We start from the raw sequence: 23,679 nt of genomic DNA, 5'->3' as shown, positions 1-23,679 counted from the left end.
GTAGTCAGTAATTTCTGCTACAGACTAGCATCATACAGAGCTCAACATGACTTTACCTCACCTGCAACACGTGTCACTAAGTGGCAAAATAAGATGTTTCAACTTGCATATAATTTTTCTGAAATACAGGTAATTTTGACTGCTATTGTGATGGAAAAGAGAAGTAGCTCAAGTTTTTTTTTTCCTTGTTTCTAACTTGAAGTTGCAAACAATCTTCCTTGTGTTAATATTTGAAGAGAATCCTTAAAAGTAATAAAGGAAAGCACATGATTCTTGCATGAACAGGTGTTGCATATAGTAAATGAAGGGCTTATGTCTTTCAAAGAGGAAGAGATGGCAGCCGTGGCTAGGTAAGTAAAAAAAGCAACCTACTGAAAATAACCTGCTTCTGTAGATTTCAGTACTATCACAACTCCTACTCAGACTCATCACTTTAACTCACATGCATTGAATGAAGTAGATCTGCTAGTAGACACTGCTTGAGTTTTTCATCATTATTTATTCCATGCAGCACTAGATCAGGTATATATGTATGACAATAACCACCCAGAAGTGATCTTCCAAAGTTTTTCACACATTGACTGCTGATGGTATTTGACCTGAAATACAGAAATACAAAGCAGGTAAGATTCTTGCTTGACAAACTGCATTCAGATTTTACATTAATTCAAAGTCATGCCTGCTTCTATTGCAAATATTAATCAACAGTTGTACTCCAAGAATACATAAATGTTCACACCAGTTAACATCTACTGATGCTCTTGAAACAACAATTCTAAAAGCTAAAATTTAACAGGGTATTGATTTCTTCAAACTTGTAAATAAGCAAATTTATGTACACTGGAGTTTGTGGGATGCATGAGCTCCATGTTCTGCAGCTAACACTTTTGTTAAATTTCAGTTTTCTTCAATTCTTATGCTTAAGGCAAGTTTAGAAACTGACCTTAAGCACCATCAAACTCCATGTGCATCTGCAATGCTCAGAAAATTTCAAATAGCATGACCATGTTTATTCCAAATCTGTATTTGACGTATAATTATATCAAATCTAAACAGTTATCTTTTTAAGCAAAGTTTTGCTTGTCCTCAGATGTTCTATCTACACATCTATATTAAATGTTTCAGTTTACATAAAAAGTTTGATCATCTTTTTTTAGGAATTTGAAGTACACTTTTGTCACAAAACTTTATTAAACCTGCTCTGTCTCTGTTTCCTTTATGCCAAATCTACTTAAAGGAATTCTAACTACATCACTATCTGCTACTGATTTGTTTGCAAGGAACTTCGTCAAGTTCCCAGAAGATTTCAGACTTGAAACTTTAAACAACTCCAAAGGAGCTACAACTTTTGACTCCATTTAGTTCTAAATTAATCAGACTTCTTTACCTTGGCAAAGGAAGTTCCACTTCTGCAAATTCTTCAAGCCGTTTGCTGATGTTACTGTGATGCACTTCATCAGGGATACAACAATCACCTTCTTCATCACTAGCTCCAAGAGCACTGTCTGAACTCTCGTTCCTTGGAATGTCCCCTTCAACTCTGAAGGAGGTTTTCCTTCCAGAATCCCCATAGGGGACACCTTTAGCACCTACTTTAGGGGAATCCTGTTTGACACCAGAATCTGCTTCTACACAGTCAGAAGAATGGTTTTCCATATTGCCAGAGCATAAAGTTCTATTTTTTTTCATGTTTGGCAATTTTACAGTTTCTATGTTATCTGTGGGCAAAAGCAGTTCACTAGATATTGAGTTAATTAAATTCACTTCAGTTCCTTTACTTTCCACATGTTGGTTAAGTATACTTTCCTTCTCCTCACATGGTGGGATTTGTGCATAACAAACATTATGTTTACTGATGGGTATAAAGGCAGCTTCACAACTGTCTTCTTGATTCTGAGAAGCATCCACAGTCAGATTTGTGGAACTTGAGGCACAATGGATCACCTCTGGATTTTTAATTAATGCCTTCAGATTTTCTTCCATTTCTCTTCTATGAGTTTCTAAGTCTGACTCTGGTGATGCTGAACTTCCAATCTGAAATGTGACCTTTTCTAAGTGTGAACTCTTGTGGCCAGACCTCTCAGGACAAGGCAGGGCAGATGATCTACTAGAAAACTGCTTTTCCACTTTTCTCTCATTCTGGTTCTTGTTCTTCTTTACATCCACTACATCCTCTAATTTAGATGATTCTTCAGAGTGGTAGGATACAATTCCTGTATCAGTGACAGTTCTTTTCCTACCATCAGCTGCCCCTTTACAGAAACTGCCAGTTAGACAGTCAACAGATGTTTCAGAGGTCTGACTGGCCTTTCCTACTGCTTCTCTCTTTTCTTTTGAAGGGACTGGGACAGCCTGAGTGCTTTCTGGTTCATGCACGCACTCTGCAGTACTGTTGTTCTTACTTCCATCATTCTTTGGAGGTAGGATTGGAGGCACAAGAGCAGGGTCATTTTTAACAGTGACAACTACATAATCAGATTCCTCTACCTCTCCTTTTTCTAGTGCAGTTGTGATCTTGCTTCCATTTAGCACCTGCTCTCCTTCCCCAGCCTTCTCACTCCATGTCAGCTGATTTTCCTGCAGCTCAGAGCACCGGATGAAGTAAGTTAGAACATAGAGCAAGCGCTGCACCAGCTCCTTGCGTTTTCCAACAATCACAGTTCGAGTCAATCTAACTGGAGAGCCTATGGCACCGTACAGATCACCTACACAGGAAAGCAAAAATTTCACAGGTTTATGTTGCATTGTAATATAACCTATACTGTTCATATTCAACACATTTTGAAACAGCATTTACTAGGGACACAATTAGACAGTTAATTTCTTTCACAGTGAATTCATAAAAGTCTTAAAGAGTAACAAAGGAAGTCCCCTAATGCTTCTTACACCTGGCTTTTGTCCAGAAGGGTTTTTGTGAAGAATCAGCTGCTAGTACTCATTTTCTTTCTGTTAAGAGCCACGGAGATTTAATTTACACAATGCTTACAAGACATTATCACCTGGAAACTGACACAAGAGGGGGCAAAGAAAAATGTAGGTCCAGCAAAACTCAGAAGGGCAGTTATACTATTTTCTATTTTTCTACTGATTTTCTTCAACATCAAAGTTTTTCTGTTTTAGTGCAGTGACCTTTCTGTTAAACAGAGGCATTTTTACACAGATAAAATCTTAATTACTTTTCCAATACTAAGATATGAAAAAAGAAAAAAAGTAAAAAATACTAGCTTAATAAATGAGGTTCAGAAAAAAAGAGGCATGTAACTACCTTATTGAGCAAGGCACGTGCTGTGTATGTGGGAGCCAACCTCACTCAAGTGAGCATTTAACTTTGTCAGGGGGGAGTAGAGAAGCAGAAAATCAGAATACAACTGCAATACAAAAGGTAGGCACCACTACATCATCATTTGAGTTCCCCCAAGAATGACTTATTTGCTATTTATCCTGAATAACTGCTTTTTAAACAGAAATAAGGTTGTACGTATCCTACTTTCAACATAATTCTTTAGGAGAGTGGCAATTATCTTCCAGCTGCTTATAATAATCTATCAGCTAAAGGGTTCCTACTCCAGAGTTCTGGGAGAAGTCAACATAGATAGCCAGTAAGGGAATGTTCACATGCCCTATTGGTAAAACATCAGCTAACTCAAAGAAGTGTCTATTCCTAGGATGAGTTAACCCAGTTGTCTTCACATGACACCCATCAGAGAATACTCACTAAATTGTCTTTGCTTAATCAATCTATGTCTGATTTCACCAGTACATGGAAGATAGCCAGCAAATGCTCAATTTTCTTCAGCTACCTGAAGTGTGGAAAGCAGGTTTCTCTACCCTGAGGCTTGATCAGCTACCTCCTTATCTATCAGATTGCTTTCAGGTGCTAAGTCTTTCCTCTGGGCTGCTCACATTTTGTTCTGGACAGAGCTTGCCATCAGGATTTTGTACTAGACCTCAAGAAACAACACTATATTAAGAGTTGTAAACAGAGCATTAGAAAGGTTTCTTCCAAGGACAAGGGGTCCTCTGGTTTCAACAGTAACACAGCAAAAAACAAACAAACAAACAAAACAAAAAAAAAAAACACAAAAAAAACCCAAAACAAAACAAAAAAAAACCCCACAAAACAACAACAAACCCAAAACCAAAGAGCACATTTATGTCCAGCCTCCTTCTCATTATACAGAACATAAAAGGAATAAGGCTCCAATTCCATTCCTACAAAAAAAGGATCAATGAGACAGTAATTCCATGGTTCTCTTACTGTCTCCCCTGCTAAGATCTGCCATTTCCCACGATGCCAGTGATGCACTGGAGAGGCTCCTGGGTGGTGGCATCAGTGGTGCCATCTTCCCTCAGTTAGGGATACCCTTGCAACCAGCCCCAGAGCCTAACAAGCCAGTAAATTCATTCCTCAGGAATCAAAAGTGGGCTTCAGACTTCTCAATTAATCTAAAAGGCTGGCAGGCCACAAGGACAAGCAATATGGAAATGAAACTGGAATATATTGTTTTACTTTTGACTTGAGCACAATTGCTATGGAAATCAGATTCAGGCTTCATGTTCATTTGCACAATTGGCTTTTATATAAATACTAATAAGACAGTACAGTAAGTCAAAATCATGATCTTCAAAAAGTACTAATACTTGTTAATACCATTAGATTGAAGCTGGTGTTTAAGAGACAGTATGTCTTCATGACAGAGGGACTTACAATTGTATCAGTACATAATTGCACTTGATATGTAATATGTAATGAAAATACATGTCTGAAGGTAGAAAGACAGGTACATCAAAATCCTGTAATTTCCATTTTTAAGCACTAAGATTTGATTGTTTGTTTTTCTTCCCTCTTGCTAAAGAAGAGGACCAGCAGAGGGCAACATTTCACTTTCACAATCAGCTTTTGCAACCACAACAGCTTTTTGGGCTTTATAGGAATGAAACAAAATCAGAGAGCATTTTGACTTCAGGCACTGAGAACTTGGCAAGACTAAAAGAGAAACAGACTCTTGACTAGTCACCAGTGGTGACTCCTGGGATCGACCACAAGAGCTACTACTGAGCTTACGCCTCCAGTCCAGCTGGTTCTTGCAACTCCAGGCCTGGCTCTGTCCTCAACACCATGAACACACTTCTAATTTCCCCTTCAGTCTAACCTCTGCACAATGTTTAAATGACATCTTAAACCAGGAAACAATTCACTCCAACCACATGGCCAAAGTAGCAAATCTTTCAGAGGTTACTGAGAATAAAAAGCCTGAGACAATCAGGAAGAGACAGCACCAGCATCACAGAGTAAGTCACATCATTGCCCCAGTGCGCACGTGTGTTATTTTACATAGCAGTATAGTATATCAGCTAAAGTGAAGGGCTGTCTGATGTCAGATTTTCATCTGCTGCCAAGAAGAGGAGCAATTTTCAAATATTTACCACTGACAGAATTACCTTCTCAGCTTTCATTCACCTACTCATTTGACATCAGTTATCTAATCCCTTGTATCAAGACAATTTACAAGCTATAAAATATTTGTCAAGAGACCAGCCTGAGGTGCAGAGCATAGAAAAATCTTGCCCCAAGCCCGTTCATGTAACAGTAAGTGAATGGAACTACTGCCAGTTGCCAGACTTCTCATCTATTGCCCTGCTCTCTATCCTAGTCATGTGAGACAGAGATAAAGGGCGGTAGCCAAATTCAACTACAAAGGTCCTCCAAGGCCCTTTGTAACACCTCCTCTCAATCCAGTCTATTTCATCTTGTTTTTTCCCAGACTGTTCAGACAATTCACACCACTTGCACCATCTTGACACTTCTGTAACAAGTTAACCAGACAGTGTAACAGAGGATGTCAACAAGGAACAAGAATAAAAAGCAGGCTATGCAAAGAGGCCTCCAAATGCTCTGATTAATCGAGCAAAAGACACCTGTTGGCAGCAGGAAATGTGACCTGGATTACAAGTAGCCCTTATCTAAAAGGAGTAGATGCACAAAGGTGCTTGTTACAGAAAAATCTGAAGCTTTCCAAATCATACTGACCCAGCTGTGCCCAGAGAGGGTTATATGGGTGGGATTTTGCCAGCATGTTCACAGACTGGGATGTGCGCTTCTCAGAGAAGGCCTTGATGGGAGGATGGTCAACTGGCATCACTGTTGGGACCCACGCCAAGTGATATGTCAGCACTGCGGTCAGCAAAGCAGCAAAGAACCTAGGAGAAAAAAAGTTTAAAAAGCATGTCCAAAGTAACACCCCACTAAGTGCTTTAACATAGCCACATGCACTGGGAAGCACATAAGCTTTTTCTTAAGAAAAAGGGAGTGGGGGAAGCTTACTGATTTTTGTTGATCTGTTCTATCAGAAAGGTAAATTCTTTAAGAAAACGCTGGCATAGCTGATTCTTTTCCAGGGTGCTGGACATCATATTAAGCCACACAGGCTCTGCAATCCTTGGAACAGAATATAGGTTCCAGATGGTAACTCTGCTCAAAGAAAATTCCCAAGAAGTCAGTGTTAACATGTACGTTTCAATTCTGCAAATAAATATAAGCAGCCCCTTTCCTCTTCTGTTGTCCAGATTTTAATTTGCTTTTTTTTTTAAGATCTAGGAGACTAAACAAACTGGAAGAGCTTTTACTCTTCCAGTAATTACTAGTGTTCAGAACACTAGTCTGTTTAATTCATATTATCAGTAACCTAGTGTCTTTGTACGAGTTACATATTTGGCTTCCCTTTTTTGCATTCCCATGCGAGTTTTATTCAGAGAAACCATTCAGAAATAAATTTGAGGGGAAGAAGAACCCATTGTATTCATTGCACAGATTCAATTCCAGATATACAGAACCTCCATTCCATTAAAGCCTTCTCTCTCTCCTGGGCTGACTTGCTTAGCCTTTCACCATTCCTTCCTTTCTCAAGTACAGAAAATAGAGCTTTTGACTGCAAATTTCTTGCCAGTTACATTGTTCAGCATCTATGGCTAGGAGTAGATACACCTATCTGCATGAATACATCAATCCACCCAACTGCACAGTCATCAGCAGAAGCCAACTCTTGATGAGATGTTTAGACTTTAACTGACAATCCCAGGAACACGTGAGTGCAACAGAAGTACTTTCATTCTCATTTGGAAAACAGCTGAGCTGGTTTTGCTAAAGTTTCTGAAAACATTTACCCAATAACCAATGCAGAAGATTCATTCACACTAACTTCAAGACTGTCTAAAATACAAGACCTTACATTCAGCTGCTTATAACTGGAAGTGACAAATATCTTTCATGGGGCATGAAAAGTGCTCTCCTTGTAATTCAGAATTCCATCAACTCACCTGAATTCTCCCAGGGCATCCATGACACGGCTGATATAAACCTGCACTCTCTGGCTGGATTCTGCTATTTTTCTACATGAGATCATGGCCTTGATTAAAAGTTAAAGACACAAAACAGCTGCTTAAAGGATTCACATTCTTCATCTTGTTAAACTTCATTAACAGGTCAAAATAACTAAGATCTAGCCCCAGTCCTATACAGCCGCTCAGGACAGCAACAAATGCCAACCTCCCTCCACCTCATAGGAGACCAATCCTTAATGCTGGACAAGGGGAGAGAAGAGAACATTTCTGAGAGGAGTAAGACAACAACAAATATTTTGTGTCTCTCTTTTAGACACTGCATGAAAGGACAGAGTACCATCATTTCCACAGTCTTTAGGGAATCGAGAAAACCTCAGAGTGAAATATGGCAAGAACGAAAGAAAAACCACCCATAGCATAAAACTCTCCATTCTAATTCTGTCTAGAAAAGAAACTGCACCTCTTTCAGCAAATGCTGAGTTCCTACGCTGGGCTCAAGCTCAAGACTGCATGTGTAAGGAGGGAGGCAAGCTTGAAACCACGCACCTTCTCCCACTCTTCATCTATCAGATTCTAGAATACTTCATTCTGATTGACATTTTTCCACATTATGCCAAATTAGTATTCTGTACCTTTTCTATTGCATATTTCAGCTTGTTCATGTGAGACTCAAAAAGAGGAAAGTGAGAGAAAAAGAAATCCTGGAAGTTTCTCTGTGCTTCTTCTTTTTCAGGCAGAGAAAAGATGATGCTGATGGCAATTTTTTTCCTCCGAACCACTGCAGGATTGGAGCTGCAGCTTTCATCAGCCATACTAAACATTTCTTCAGTGGACCTGTAAGACAGATTTGTTAGGACAGTTACCTGTGTACTGAGAGATAATTCAGCTTCTAGCTCTCTATATAGTGGAAGGTAATTCATTTGTAGGACTCCTTTGACTGACTAAATAAGGCTTTGCTGTCACATGTTTCTGAACAGAGGATGCCTGACAGTTTCATGGGTAAGTCCTGTGCTTGTTCAAACAGGAAGACAATCCCCAGAGAGGCCTGGTGAGAACACTTTCCTCCGAAACAGAACCATTAGATTTCCTCCTGGATTTAACTTTGAGGGAGATGAAGAAAAGGGAACAGAGATACGTGACACAAAATCATAACCAAAAAAGATTAAAGGTAACTTTGGAGCTGTGAACTGCATCCAGCACTCGAGCTCCTCTCTAGGTGCTCAGCTGTATGTCTGTGAAACTCTCGAATCTGGACTGTTGCTCATGAGGGAAGTTGGGAAACATATAACCTATACTATCTATATTGTTTTGGCTTCTTAAGATGGACGTCTGCAGTTAACCATACAAAATAAAACTTTCTATTTTAACTGAAGACAAAATGTCACCACCCAGTAATTACTGTGAAGACACAAACTTAATGCCTACAAATACATGTTTGCCCAGCTCAAAATTGTGTAGACTTCCACTTAGAAAGACTTGTTTTCTGCTTAAAACTATAAAAAAATATCAGAAAGAAAAAAACCACCCATCCAGTGGCTATTTTACAACCATTATAATTTCCTCAAGTTCTCTCTATTTCCCTGATAGTGCTGCCACATTTCTTTCAAAATTATGTCTCTTCTCAATATTACACAAGGGCCGCTACTAGGATCAATATGCTCAATGTTTTGATTATCAGCTTGGCCTGTGGATCAAAACACACTTTCAGTGAGTTTGCAGATAATGTCAGATGGGGGAAAAATGGTCAACCAAGGGAACAGCAGTGTCCAGAAAGGCTGTGGGATCTCTATCCTTAGAGTTTTTCAAGACTTACTCAAGAGTCAAGTCCCACAGACAGCTGACGCAAATTCCAAGCTACTCCTTTGCACAGGCAACTGATTTGGATGATACATACAAGTCTCAGCCCAGCATAAGTTTTACTATGATTATACAAAAGGGTGGCAAATCCTTCACCCTGTTGTTCTATAAATACTAGCCTTGCAGCACTAGATATTGATACTGCTGGATTTATAAAATTATTTTTTTTCTTGCTTAAAGAGTCTTGATCAATTTCACTGAAAAAACACCATGTATATAATGTGTATACATAATTAGGTAAAACAGCATGGAAAAAATGTATGTGGGAAGGAACTTCAACTGAATAATGGGTTTTAATCTACTGAGAAAATATAGGAGAAAAGGGTAAAAAAGACAAAAAAGCCATAGACATATTCTGAGCAGCAGCTCATCTGGAAATTGCTTGGTTTTAGAGTTTCTTTTAAGTTAAGACTGCAATACCAGTGAGTGGTAATTAAAAGTTTGAAGTCTTTTCATATCAGAATTATCTTGAAATAGAGTCTGTAGTATTTATAGAACACTTTGAAGCAATTAACAAAAGGAAAGACTCAGGGCTAAGCATTCATTCTTAGTCCATTCTAAAAATAAGTGGTTTACAGTTTAATTGGTTTGACAAAGTTAAATATACAAAAAATTCTCATCACAGAGGTACAAGTCCATGAACACAGGACAAAACACACAATTAAACCCCAACAAAAAACAGCTTGTGGGAAAACAGAATTCAAGACAAAAACATAACCTCATCTGAACTTCAGGAACTTGCATACAGAGACAGAAATTCCCAAGGAAGTCAGGAAAGGATGGTCAGTCAGCTTCTAAGAAATATCACAAGCTTTTGTACTGCTTCCCAGGAACAGAAATTGAGGAATTTAGGTCTGAGAGAGAAGCCTTTTCAACAAAACTGCTAATCTAGCTTGCTTGCCAATCGACTATGCGAAGTTCCAACTAGACATCTCAATTTCTTTGAGCTATTGGCCTAAAACATCAGTCACAGAGACTGTAGAATCTTGGCTGTAACAACCTGGGGTGCAAACTGTGTGGCACTGAAGTATTCAACCAGAAGCCTACTGTGTCTCTACAAGTAACCAGAAAACAAGTATCTGAAGAAGCTTTTTGGCTTAGAAAGAATCCCATTTCAAGAAAAATTTTAGACAGTAAAAATAACGATGTGCTGTCTCCAGTATCTTTCCCCAACATAGGTTCTCCAGTGGGGGAAAAAAACAACAACCCTGCTCCGGACAGCAAATAAGCAGCCCAAAGAGGCTACTTACCTCTAGACAATTTGTAACTTTCAAAACACTTTGCAGAAATTTCTATTTGTGAAAGTTTGTCTACTTCTTAAACTGAGCTGAAATGATCTTATTCACCCTAAATGTTTTAACCTTTTTTACATGGGCTGCTCTCAGCCTTTTTTCTTTAGGAAACTAGACTAAAAAGTACTTCAGTTTACTTAAAGCAACCAGTTTATTCTCAACTGCAAATGAGATTTAGAAAGCACAACTGCTACATTAGTACCAGGGCACAATTCTTCATGTTAAAAATGAGAATATCTAGAAAAAAAATGCTGCAAGTGTTGTTTGACACTAGGGAAACAAGTCTTTTCAAATGAGGTTTAATTTTTATTTTTTACTGACTACATATTTTAACTGGCAGCTTCTATGCTTCTCTTAATTGAAAAGGGAGAGAGGCCAAATAGCATGAATTTCTTGTAGGTCTCCACTAATTCCATTCTGTCTCTGGGTACAGGTGGATGAGTACAGAGAGAGGATAATAAAGAAGAACCATTTGCTATTTTGCAAATGACATGGGAAGAATTTGCTTATTAGCTATGAAAAGTCTGGTGCATTCCATGCTTTGTTATGCCACTGAGCTACAAAAGCTAATAAAATTCCGAAACAGAAGCCAAGCTTTTTGATCACAGCTTTTTTTTTCTTCCTGTTTTGGCAGAAGTCACATCAGGAACATCCTGTACCAGCCAAGAGAGTTGTCATGGGCTATTACTCCAAAATTTCACTAACTGCTCACTAGTCAGACTTCATCATAGTATAAAGTCATTATGGCAGCAGTGCTGTTACAGTCCCTTTCATCTCAACAGGATGCTCTGCTCCTTCAGAAACAATTTAATTTATTTTTCAGAATATGGCTTCATACACAGCCTATACATTCACACTATATTAATACACAACCTATGTATTCAATAAAAATAATTATATTCCAATTTGGGCTTTGAAGTTCATGGTCAGCCAAAACTTCATTTCTTTGTTTTGGCAATCTTATGTAACACACAGTAGATAGACTGAGTTGAGAACATTTAATAACAGGGTTTGTACTTTTAAAGAAAAGAGGCTTAAGCTCTGTTTAGCTTAAATTACTGTCAAACAGTTGTTGTAAGAAGAAAGGTGCTACACTCACCACCTTGGAATAATTCCATTCTCTAAACTGGTTGTCTGACTTCGGAGCCAGCGACGTTGATAGCTGCTAGAAGATGATGATGAAGAGCTTGGAGATGGAAAAGGAGTAACCAGAAGACTGCTCAGAGATGCTATGAAGAAAGCAAGAAACCCCACACACAATGAATCACAAAGAGTGCTGGTTAAATACTTTTCTTCATACTCCAACAATAATTTCTCACAAATATTGCTCTTGCTTGCTGATCTTTTTCACACAACTCACTTGAAACAGGAGAGACAATTATTTTAAATAAATCTTGCTGCTTGATGACATTCATTTGCTATAAAGTAAGAGATTGTCCCTACTAAAACACACTAAAATGTATCTTATTCTCATTAAAAGCGTTTTCTCCCACGAGTGGTTGCACTCCCATTACAAAAGACAGGACGACTTCTGGTCTTCATTTTCCTATTCAGTGTAAAAAGCCATTTCTCTTCATTTGCTCTAGTAAAGGCTCCCAATTATAAACTGGTTAAGAAGCCAGAACATGGTGGCTGTAAACAAAGAATATAATTACAAATATTTTTTCATGAAGCCTTGGGGCAAATGCAGGAGGCAAACCACCTAGCAGATAAAAACAATTATGGATTTATAGGTCATGAGGTGTCTATATTTCAGGTGAATCACTACAGCAAAGAATTGTAACAATTACAAAAGCAGGCAAACAAGATAGACAGCAGATACCTGACCGAGCAATGCCGCTGTCTCTGTCCTCATTTTGTCCTCTGCTAGGCATATCAACAGGTGTGCTGTGTGCTAAAATAAACAGAGCAGATCAATAGAAAAATATTACATAATTCATCATACTATTTGTCAGCATTTTAAAAAAATGTTTACGTTTAAAGGTCATACAGCAGAAGATTACATCCTGTACTGTTGCTCAAAATCAGCATGGTGTGAAGAGAGGTGGTAGCAAACAGTAGCCTATGCTGAGTATCATGTTACTACAGGAAGGTTATTTGCCCCAATGTAAATGTAAAGACATCTCTGAGGAGCTTAATAATATGAATACAGTCTGCATTATCAGAAATCAGATATACTTTGAAAGTGAGGGCTGGTGGTACTTATCTGTCACTCTTGATAAACTCTGAGTGTGCAAGATTGTCCTTTGACACAGGTTAAGATCAGAATGAAATAGTCTAGCACAAGGTCCACTAAGAGCTTCTGCTTCACTTGCTGAGCTGAGATTTACTGTCCACAAAGCCTCACAGTAAGAAACATTCAGCCTATGTCAGATTACATCGAAGTGTTAGTAGTGCAGAGTAATCAATTTGTAGAGCATGCAAGATTTGCAAAGGTTATGAAGAAATTGCATTGGTATTTCAGTTCACATTTTTGCAATTAACAGAAGTAATTAGGCCTGAGATCTACCCACCTGCATGGATCATCATTCTGCCTGTAAAAAGAGACTTTCTGCAGGTTAAAGTTTTGAGAATTAAAGAAATTAATATTGCTTAAGAAAAAAGCCCTCAAAGCCTCCCAGACTTAGCTCAAGAATTTTGAATGTCTGTCATGAAATTAAAAAGTAGCAAGAGAAGAAAAAGCTGTACACCAGCAAGACACCTCCATGTTAGCAATAAATCAGCAATAAGCCAGGAAACATAAGTTCTCTAAGAAACATAAGGGCTAATTAATCTTCAAAAACACTGCATAAAGATATCTTTAAAATTAAACACAGTAATTTAGCCATTTTTTCAGAAGACATATTTTTAAGTATATGCCAGATACACCTGTTGTCACTACTTTTTTAGCCCTCTGTTTCTAGAGACTAATTATGCATGTCCTGCAAAGATTCAGAAGGAGCTGGATTTGTGTGTGCATATGGATGGGTCACACTGTGGCTGGCATTCCACACAAACCTGCAAAGAAAGAAGCACTGCGGATGAGCCGGAGGGGACCTCCTTCAGACACACCCTGCAGCAGTTTGCTGCTACACAGCTGTAACACACCTAGGAAACAAAAGCAACGTAGAGAAAATGGAAAAAATGAAAAAAAAAGTAAAAAAACCCAAGGAGGTGATGTACTGGGAAAAAAAAAAAAGCCAAAACTGAATGAACAGATGGCCTTGTGTTGATAGAAAGACATAGAACTTGGAAATATTTACCTAAATTACTTCCACTGCGACAGGTTCCCAAACCATTCTGATTAGAGCTCAGCTTTCCCAGACTGGGATCTTGGTTGATGTATTCAAAGCTATCTTGCAAGCTAAAACAGGGGGAGAAGAGAGTATTCCTTGAGACTATGATCAATAGGCATTAATATTAGCTTAATTCTTAAGCTCATTTCATAAAAAAAAAGGCTGAATATTAACTTTAAAACCAAATTGAAGGACAAGTAGGTTTCTGAAACTGGAAGGAAGCAGGCATTTATTTTTTATATTTGAATTATTGGAAGCTTCTTTATATGACATTTGGGATTCAGTTTATTCATATTTGCCCATTTTGGGGAGGAGGTACAACAGAACAGTGTATTTGTTGAAGGAAACAGAAGTGGGATATGGGAACAAAGCATTCTCAGCATATCCCTTCCTCACCCTTCTGACAGCAGTAAGAGATGGAGGTTTTGATTGTCCAAAGCACCTAATCTCTGAACTTTATTGCATGTCCTGGACAAATTAGAAAGTAAAGACATGGAGATTTATTTTTTTTTCATTAAAAACTTGGCCAGCCTAATTAGGCTCTATTAAGAAAATTCTCCACAGCTGCCTTCCTGATTTTCTACCAGAACTACAAAAGGAGAAAGACAGGCAACTGCACTGGCTGGGAAAGGAAAGAAATTATATATAAAAAAATATGTTCTTACTTATTGTTGCTTCCACTGAAGCTTCCTACCCTGGCTGAGAAGACTTTACTTATCATCAGCTGTGGGGGAGAGCTGAAAGGATAAACAGTCATTTATTTCACTGAGTCATCAATTCCAAGTGCCTGACAAGACAGTGCATCACAGAAAAGGACACTCACCGTATGTAGTGAATTTTCAAGGTGGAGCCTTTGTAACTCATTGCCACTGAGCCAAACATCATTTCCCCCAGCATATTGACATCGGAGGCTGGTCTGGTATACTACACAGACAAGAAGATGGGAACAGCAAAGTCAAAAATAACTTGGCATACTATTTCAACTTACCATAGTGCCACAGCGATGCATTTGGAATGGAGAACACAAAGAAGTTCAACTTTTTCATGCAGAGTAAGATCAGTGTGCACTCAGTGTGGGTTTAACACTGTGGATTTAGCAAGTACTGCAGGAAGAAATCCTGCATTTTGCTCACTTGATGAGCAATGCTACCCTTGTTCCAGGGGGACCTCTAAAGGCAAGAGGGGAAAAAAAGATCTTCTGCATTTCCAAAGAAATAGCTGTGTCCAGAAACATTCCCATATAACAGAGTGTTTGATAAAAGCTGTAAATGTTAACAGGACTTGGATTCTGTGGTCTGAATCCCCAAAAATTAACTGCCTCCCTTATTTAAATGAGTAAATTCACCTTCCCTGCCCTTGTAGAAAGCTTCTTGGAAACGTTTTTTATTGGAAAATTATTTGTGATTATACTTAGAAATGCAGTCTTCAGATCAGTTGCTTATTTTGTTTCAAAGACTGAGCATCAATAGCAAATACAAAGAGAAGTTTGATAATTCTGAAGAAAATCACCTTACAGTTAAATATAATTATTTTATTTTCCCACCTTAACCCATACATCCTTCAAACTTCATTTTTCTAGGTGAAATGCTAACGCTTTTACTAAGAAAGAGACAGAATACCTAAAATTTAATGTTATAGTAAGACAGACTAAAGGGACACTTAATAAACCATGTTCAACCACCTCTTCAGAACTGACCTGAACCATAAGCAGACATAAACAGAGAACAGTATAGTGCTTCTTATGACAGAATGGTATTAGATATATTTCACAACTTCTTGACAGGTAAAACCAAGATAGACTAAAAGACTAAGATGCACCCACACATTTTTATTCTACAATACTTTAAGGATAGAGTAGATATCTCAAGGTTCAGATTAAGCTTTAAGTAATAGAAGCTAAAGTCATTCAATGTATCTAAGCAAAGGCTTTAGAAACTAACTTCTTGAGTAGAATGGAAAAACAAAAGCAACAAAGTAACAAATATTACCTGATACTTCGGTATCTGTTCTTTCATATTTTGCATACAGCTTAAAGAGGGACTATGGGAAGAAACACTGCTGTTCCCATTGCTTGCTTGGCAGTTCTTGGCAGAAGTCTTTACAGAAGCCTCGTCTGCCATTTTCTATGTCAAAACAGAACAATGTGATAAAAAGTAAATCTGAGAACTCCCATCTCTAAATATATCATGGCAAGAATCTTCTTAAAACTACAGAAAAGCAAAAGAAATAAAGAATACTCTTATTTAGTTCAAAAAATATGTATCAGTTTTAAAATATTTTTTTTAAATGCCAGCATCAGAGCAAGTGGAGTACTGCTCTCACATTCACACTGTCAGGTTTTCATAGTATCACATATAATTGGAGTAATCAGTTTCACGGGAAGATCATTCCCAAATGTTATTAATTGCTCTTTGTAATATTTACCAAGATTTATGTAAACAAAATCTCAGCTTATGGGTTTCTTACAAACAAATTCTGCAATTATTTGCACAATTAATCACTCAAATTGCATATAACTTTTGCTCCCAAATGATTAATGGATTTCTAAAACAGAAGAACAGCCAGCAAAAACAAGGGATGAATAATCCATCATTTGGTAGAATTAGCAGGTTAAAGACAAACAGCATATCTGAATATTCAATGTGAATAAGCCTTACTGTATTTAAAAAAAAAACACACAGTATACACACACATGCTTCCTTGACTTCAATTTAAACAGGACTGAGTATGAAAGGAATTTTGTCTTAATTCTCAATGCATCAAGTTTTAGTTTTGGTGTTTGATAACAACCAAATACTTAAAATCATTTTTAACATCTAGGTATTTGCATGGCATTCAAAGTACTTCGGCTGTTTTATAAGGGTACCTAGATTAGTGAGTGTCTGGCTAGAAAACAGATTATAGCCTGTATCATGTGTTATGAGGGAGGTTATAATCTGTTTTATGTCAGCACTGCATAGAGAGCTTCTGATAGGACATTTTGTAATTAACTTTTAGCTAAGGTATTCAAGCAAGTAGAATAATTTGAGTATTTAAATGAAGCCAGAAATGCATTTTTTGCTAAGATGCTGTTTGTTTTAAAACAACTTTAAGATACTAAGTAATAACCTTGATTTTGGGCAGGGGGTGGGAGAAGAGGGGAAGCAAGATTAACAACTAGTCTGACCCATTTACGCCCTTAAGTAGATGATCAGACATCAGCTGATGATGCTCATCAGTCTTACTGATTCAGCACAATGGCATATTTACAGTGTGACTGAAATAGAGATTGCTGCTTTCTAAGCATCTTCATAACTAAGTTCTGCAAGTTGTGACTGTTCTTTTATGGCTTATACAGGTGTGTATATATAGCTCTGCAATAAACCATGTTAGTCGAACAAGCTGAAGCTGCTGGTCCTAAAAAAAACACTTCAAAACAAACAAAAATTTGAAATAATTTAATGTGGAAGAAAAACAGAGGCAGTATGAAAAAAAAAAAAAAACAAGCAAAACCATCACAAAACAGGAAACACTGTTAGTTTACTGAGTTTAAAACGACCTAAGTTTCCTAAAAGCTTTACTCCACAATTTGTGTGTTCGGAGAGAAGAAAAAGAACTTATATCTTGACAGCATCTGCTCTTCTATGTGTCACCAAAACTTACATGGTCATATACACCGCCACGTGTCAAGCTTACACCATACAATGTGGTTAGCTAGTGAAGTTGTTTTAATTCACATAAAGACAACAGCTTTACTACTCCAAACACCAGAGGAAAAAAAGCACCTTCAGACACATGGTGGACATCACCGAAATGGATTGCACAGCCAGAGCTAACAACAAAAAGCAAACCCAGTCAACATTAGAAAGGCTGAAGAAATACTCATTTCAAAGGTAAATAGATTTCTCTGCCTGAAAGCAAATCTGGATTGTTATGTTTGAATACCATATTTATATTATAAATATCAAATACCAGATATGTTCATAGGCTTGCTGTAATGATGCTTGTTGCAGCTATCACAGTGAAAGATCACAAGACTAAGAAGATGACACTGTCCTACTAAAAGAACTGCTTTTGGAAAGGAAAACAAAAGAACAGTAGGACAACAGTAAAATTAAAATTTCATACCTGAACCACAGCTTCATCAATTTTGCGGACTGCTTTGGAATCAAATAAGACCTGTCTGCCTCTCCTCTCACAGTCTTGGTAAACTATCAGGCGGATTTCATTCAAGTCGAACTCCGAAGAAGACCAGCTACAGATTAGAAACATGAAATATTAAAATAGTGTGTTTACTTCACTGGTTCATTTGTGTGAAGAAACAGGTATTAGACAAATACATGTTTTACTTAACATTTACAGAATCTAGGCTGCAAATCCCATAGCTCCAAGGGAAAAGGAACTCCAAGGAGTGTCTAAGCTCAACGGCACTGACAAAGGCAGGCACAGCCAGACCAATTTTCATCCAACCTTCTTCCAAAATTTTCCAGAAAGAGAACACAAAACTTACTGCTCCAGGCCTTACTACTATTACTCTCTTCTCTGTACACAGCCTGGATCTTCCTTATTATAAGGTAAGCGTACTATTTTATGCAATATTCCCAGGGGCAGTAAGGATTACCATCCTCTCTACTGCAGCCTTTCAAAAGCACAAGGCTTACACCCTCTCTCTTCCTTCTCTAAACAACACAAACCTAATTCCTTTTGACCTATTCCTGACAATGTAAGTTAAGATTTTCCCAAAGTTTAAGTCTTGCAACTGATAGACAAGATTTATGTTGTTCCATTCTTCTTCCCCCTTTTCTGACATATTTCAAGGGTTACAGAGCAGCCATCGATTACTGAGACTTGATGTCCAGCTCCATTGAAAATAATTTACTACAGGAAACCAAGATACTTGAACTTCAACCTGAAGCAAAACAATTCTCTCAAGCCAGAATCTGCCCATTCTCCAGAGATACAACATGGCACACGACCAGCCTCGCTGCACAACCACAGGGGCTGAGGAGCCAAACTGTGATCATTGTGGCAATTACAAGAAACCTAATTTTCTAATTCCAAAAGGAGTCAGTCTGCACGTAAGAGCATGGAGATTTGCTTGGCCTCAACTTCAACTACAGAAAACACTTTTCAGGTTATGTAGCTGACAAGCTGAAATCAATGGAAAAAACCTACTAGTGCATAAAGCAGTGCCACAGAGCACTGATGCTCAGTCACACTGCCCCAGCCCTGACCTGGATGGACTGCACCTGGTGGGTAAGAGTACAACTGTTATTAATAGATGTTGGTTTAACAAACTGCATAACAAACTTCTGTCAAGGCCACACTGATCTTCTACCCAAAAGAAGGTTTCATTTAGGAATTTCCCCAAACTGTGCTTTACAGAAATGGAAGGCAGATAATGGAGAGAAGAGCATAAAAATCACTGTACAGATAAAAGACAAGAATTTATGAAGCTATTTCTTTTATTCCATGCTCTGTCAACATCCATAACAGTGAGTTAAACACTATCAAAGCCTGCTAGAGTCAGTACAATTGCTTTAGGAGTACACTTGCAGATTTGTGGTTTTAAAATAATTTTAAGTAATGCCAGCTTAATTTCTTCTTTGTGCTCTTTCTATGTAGCTAAAAAAAATAAGCCTAAATAGGCATCTTTTTCAAACCTGAAAGACCTCGATCTGAAGGTCTATTTTTAAACATCTTGGGACAGAATAAGCCAGATACCCATCTCTACTGTAAGGTACTCTAATACAAGTATGCTGTATGTATGTAATATACAAGGTTTCCCATCATGGAACAATGCTAAAGGCTCTTTTGCTCTCCACAGTGAGGAAACTTCTTGATGTCTATGTAACATGTTGCCTCCAGAATTGCTGAGAGTGCCAGGCAGATTTCTTTTCAAGCCTTCCATTTCAAAGGCAGTCACAGCATTACGCTGACCTGCATGAGACCAGACCCGATACCGTTGCTGATAGTTGCCCAAGAGAGATCCTACACACCTTGCTACACCATCTGTGTAAGAAGTCTGTTACTAGTTTCTCAGCCCACTGCCTGTGCAATGCTATTAGAAAATCCAGTTATACTGAATGCAAGAGAAGTCAGAGCCATCAATACACTTCATCCTAGTCTGCCACATGAATCTGATGCTCTTCAGTACCAGATACCCCAACACCTCTTCAGTTACACAGCTATCTATTTACTACTTACTTGCTGCAACAGACAACCTGAAGTAAATATGCTACTTTCTTAAAAAGGCTGCAGGTCTTTCCTTCCTTTAACAACAAAGAAAAGGCACATCTCTATGACTTTAGCTTAAATTCTTTGCAAAAGCAAAGCCTTATTTATCTCCACGACTGGCACAGCAGCATCCATACTTCAGACCACAGGCTTGCAAGTCTAAACTAAGATGCATTTCAGACACAGATTAAGCCAATTTTGCCCTGCATCTATCCACTGATGCAGGGTTGCATGAATTCAGGTTTCCTTATGAACAAATAAATTCTTTTATTATGCACTAAAGCAAACCTCATGTTGTTCACACAGTGCTGACTTCTGTATAAGGCATGAACTGGATTTTATGTTAAAGTAGAAGCCAACTTAACAGCCTTTTCCACATAACATGCTAGAACCAAAAACTGCTGCAATCTGCCAGAACTACAGATTCTTTAGTACCAGACATCAACAAGCTAAGCAATTACACAAAATCTATTATACAGAGCTTCATGTGACTAGTAAACCAAATCTAGGGAAATAATTTCAGATAACGCTTCCTACAGTTTGAACCAAATATCGAACTTATGTTTTAATGATGCCATTGCTTACAAATGCATTTCCTGCAGCAGACCTACCCATTACAGAAGAGATCCTCATTTGATAATATCAAGCATATCTATAGGCAATTTACACCGGCATACAAGTCCATGTAGTGTCATTACTTCCACATGGAATCCAGCAGCAGGCCCAAGACTAGTCAGATGACTGGGATGTTTATGCCCATCACAAAAGCTGATGAGTACTGCTTACAGTACTTCCACCCTTTATTGTTTAAGAGAGGTTATGTTAACACAGTTCCCCCAAAACATGGACAGCAGGAGTGTTCAATCATCTCCTAAAAGCAGAATGTTGAAGAATACAGACAGTACACAGACCCATTGGTCAGCTCTGTTTTCACATGCATAAAAACCAAAACCCCAAAATGTTACTTCCTTATCTCTATATCAGCTTATGGCTTACTTAGCAATGCCAGGTCCTGCATATTCTTAAAAATTAGTGGAATGAACTAAATTAGTATGATCTTGTGTATACATTCACATTTCAGGTTAAATGTGGCTGTTCTGACTAAACATGTTTTCTTATTTGACCACAGAAGTAAGAGCCCCACAAATCTTTTCACCCCTTTTTGTAGCTATGCGACCCTGTTACTTGTGTCTGCTCTGCTAACTGTTGGACCCTCCGTAAACTGAATTCTGTGCAGCAACAGAAGTTTATCCAAGCACATGAAAGTAGATCAGAAACATGGCTGGAGAAAGGAAGAAGTAGAAGGCAGTGGAACCTGCACCTCTTGGTGGCAGCATGACTTAGACTAACTCACTCACTCACCATGGAACTACATACCTTTAGGAAAGGGCACAAAGAAAATGTTTGTGATCCATTCCAAGTAAGTACTGAGGCTAGTTGGGATGTTAATTGAGTTTTCTTGTTCCCTAGTCAGTTCTCTGTCTGCTTAGTGAGCTGACTCCCTAAGGGGAGCGAGTTCCAAAAGAACTTAAAAGACCAAGGACAGGACAAGGGGAAAAAGGACAAGAGCATGATGCCAAAAAAACAAATGAAGAAGTGGCTCCTTCAACACCATCAGTCTGTTTGAGCAGGTCAGCTTACCCAGCCTCACCTTCAGATTGTATCTTCACCATATGTGGAAGATGCTAGAACTAACAAACACTATCTTCAAGTCAAAATAAATAAACCAAACCAAGCTGTGTTCATATGACAGCAGAACCAGGTCTACTACAGATATGAAAATGCTATGGATTTTTTTTTTTAATTTTTTGAAAGGAAACCACAAGTTTGGAACAGCTTACTGATATCCTGAAAAGCTTTGCCCCCAGAGAAGCTTAAGCTTGCTTTATTTTCTCCTACACATGCTACTTTCCTTTGGCTTTTTCAACATTTCTTCAATTACAGTTATAAGACATGGAGGCAAGATCTCTCTTACTTAGGGGAAAGCAAACTTGTTTGTTCCAGGAAAAAATTCACAAAAAATTTTCCTCATTCTGACGTGAATAAATACTTTCAGTTAATACAGATCTCTGAACTCTAATGTTTACAAAGAAAGCTTTTCTTCACCTTTATAATTATCAGCATGCATGCAATAACTGAAGAGTGACCTATTCATTTATATTCAAAAACTACTTCAGCTGACCTAAAACTGTTTTTGAAAGTGACTAACCCCTCACTCCTTCAGTGCAACATCTACAGGCTAGAGAACCAGACTGAAACATCTATGTATATTTATCTATATTTTTCTACTTCTTAGGCCAGCAATCCTGAATGTAGAATACTAATTCTAAAACACTTGGGTGCTAGAATTTGGAAAAAGGCACCTTGAACCATATTTTCAACACAGCTATATACCTATAAAGAGTCAGACACTGGAGACACGTTGGCACATGTCTGAGAAGGACAACACAAAAGTTAAATAAATATCATTCCCACTTCAGATTACTCTGATGTTATGCTTGAATTAGAGGTAATTTACAAGAAAAGCAGAGGGTTCCCCTCTCTTCACAGAGGGTTCCCCCACTTCACAGTATTCTCTCCTGTCAGCTCCACACACTGTTAGTACTTGACCCACTAACACAGGAGGTGGCAAAAAAAGTAAAAGAGGGGAAACTAATTAGGGAACTAGAAAGCGAATGTAAGATTATTTAACCTTAACTGAAAAGAAAAGCAATTACCCTTTATGCCTCAGTTTGCATATACATAAATCTTAGAGATCAGAGTCAAGAATGACGGTTCAGTTTCAAACAGGAAAGACTTTCAGGAGTTTCAGTCAGCATCATCATCAAAAACAAGCTTTTAACAGAACTTTCTCAATTATTTACAAAATAGCCTTTTAGGCACATGATTATAAATCTAGTGTCACATTAAAATGTCCTTTCTTTATCAAAAATCATATACACCAAAAAAGTTACGTGCATACCTGTTTTGCAGCAGTCTAGTCACTTTGTTGGCACAGCTGACACTTTCGTCTCTCAAAGACTTTCTAATTCTTTCATCCAATTTGGTACAAGAGCGATTATTTCCAAGCCGTACATCATTGTTGTTTCTTGTTCTTTCTATTTGTCCCCCAGTGCCATTTGCAGTTTTTGGTGTACCCCCACACATTTTCTTAGCTACAAATCCTCTTGTAAAGCTCCCTCAAAGAAACGAAATACCTGCTGAAGAGAAACAGCCTCAAGCAAGTTTCTTCACTATCGATCAACCATTAACAATGGTAATTTACCATCAGCTTTCTTCCCTTTAAAGGAAGACACTCTGTTGAATTTCCAGTTGGGGGAAAAAAAGGTAAAGCAATCTTCATATATTCTATAAGCCATTAATACAAAGGACAGCTGTAGCTAATGTACTCCTGCAATTATTCCAAACAGAACAGACATGACTTTCAGGTTTCAGAAGCCATCGTGGACTTGCTCTTGCTGCTGTCAGAGGTTTCCCTTCTAAGCCTGGTGCAAAGCTGTAGCAGATACAACAGCTAATATTGACTTTAGCTATGTTTGTTTCCTGGTATGTGATTTAGGTAGCTGGCAATTATGTAGTCACAAGACTGAACCATATGGCCTCTTTAAAAAAAAAAAAAAAAAAAAAAAAAAAAAAAGCAGAGTTGCTTTTGCAGTGACTCGCCCTTAGTTGCAAGGTTGTTCTAACACTGGCTACAA

The 23,679-nt window shown here is 38.0% G+C and overlaps 1 protein-coding gene across 2 annotated transcripts in view; it reads right to left on the bottom strand.

The window, feature by feature from the left end:
* The window catches only part of FNIP2 (folliculin interacting protein 2), a 50,503-nt gene that overhangs the window by 10,147 nt on the left and 16,677 nt on the right, over positions 1-23,679 (bottom strand). Inside the window, exons 1-14 of one of the 2 annotated variants that reach the window (XM_053940792.1) lie at positions 22,944-23,128; positions 17,873-17,999; positions 15,754-15,888; positions 14,589-14,689; positions 14,431-14,502; positions 13,733-13,833; positions 12,313-12,384; positions 11,590-11,719; positions 7,974-8,175; positions 7,318-7,406; positions 6,326-6,472; positions 6,032-6,201; positions 1,388-2,705; positions 443-599 (exon numbers count right to left, since the gene is read on the bottom strand). In XM_053940792.1, the coding sequence (XP_053796767.1) occupies positions 443-599; positions 1,388-2,705; positions 6,032-6,201; positions 6,326-6,472; positions 7,318-7,406; positions 7,974-8,175; positions 11,590-11,719; positions 12,313-12,384; positions 13,733-13,833; positions 14,431-14,502; positions 14,589-14,689; positions 15,754-15,888; positions 17,873-17,999; positions 22,944-23,128 (3,006 nt within the window). Of the gene's footprint in view, positions 1-442; positions 600-1,387; positions 2,706-6,031; positions 6,202-6,325; positions 6,473-7,317; positions 7,407-7,973; positions 8,176-11,589; positions 11,720-12,312; positions 12,385-13,732; positions 13,834-14,430; positions 14,503-14,588; positions 14,690-15,753; positions 15,889-17,872; positions 18,000-22,943; positions 23,129-23,679 lie in introns of those variants that run through there. The other variant, XM_053940793.1, reaches the window with a different exon arrangement.

This window comes from Vidua chalybeata, chromosome 4 (assembly GCF_026979565.1).
Source record: "Vidua chalybeata isolate OUT-0048 chromosome 4, bVidCha1 merged haplotype, whole genome shotgun sequence".
Taxonomy (NCBI): Eukaryota; Metazoa; Chordata; class Aves; order Passeriformes; family Viduidae; genus Vidua; species Vidua chalybeata.
The sequence above is the reverse complement of the archived record's forward strand: the minus strand, read 5'-3'. Positions and strand labels throughout refer to the sequence as shown.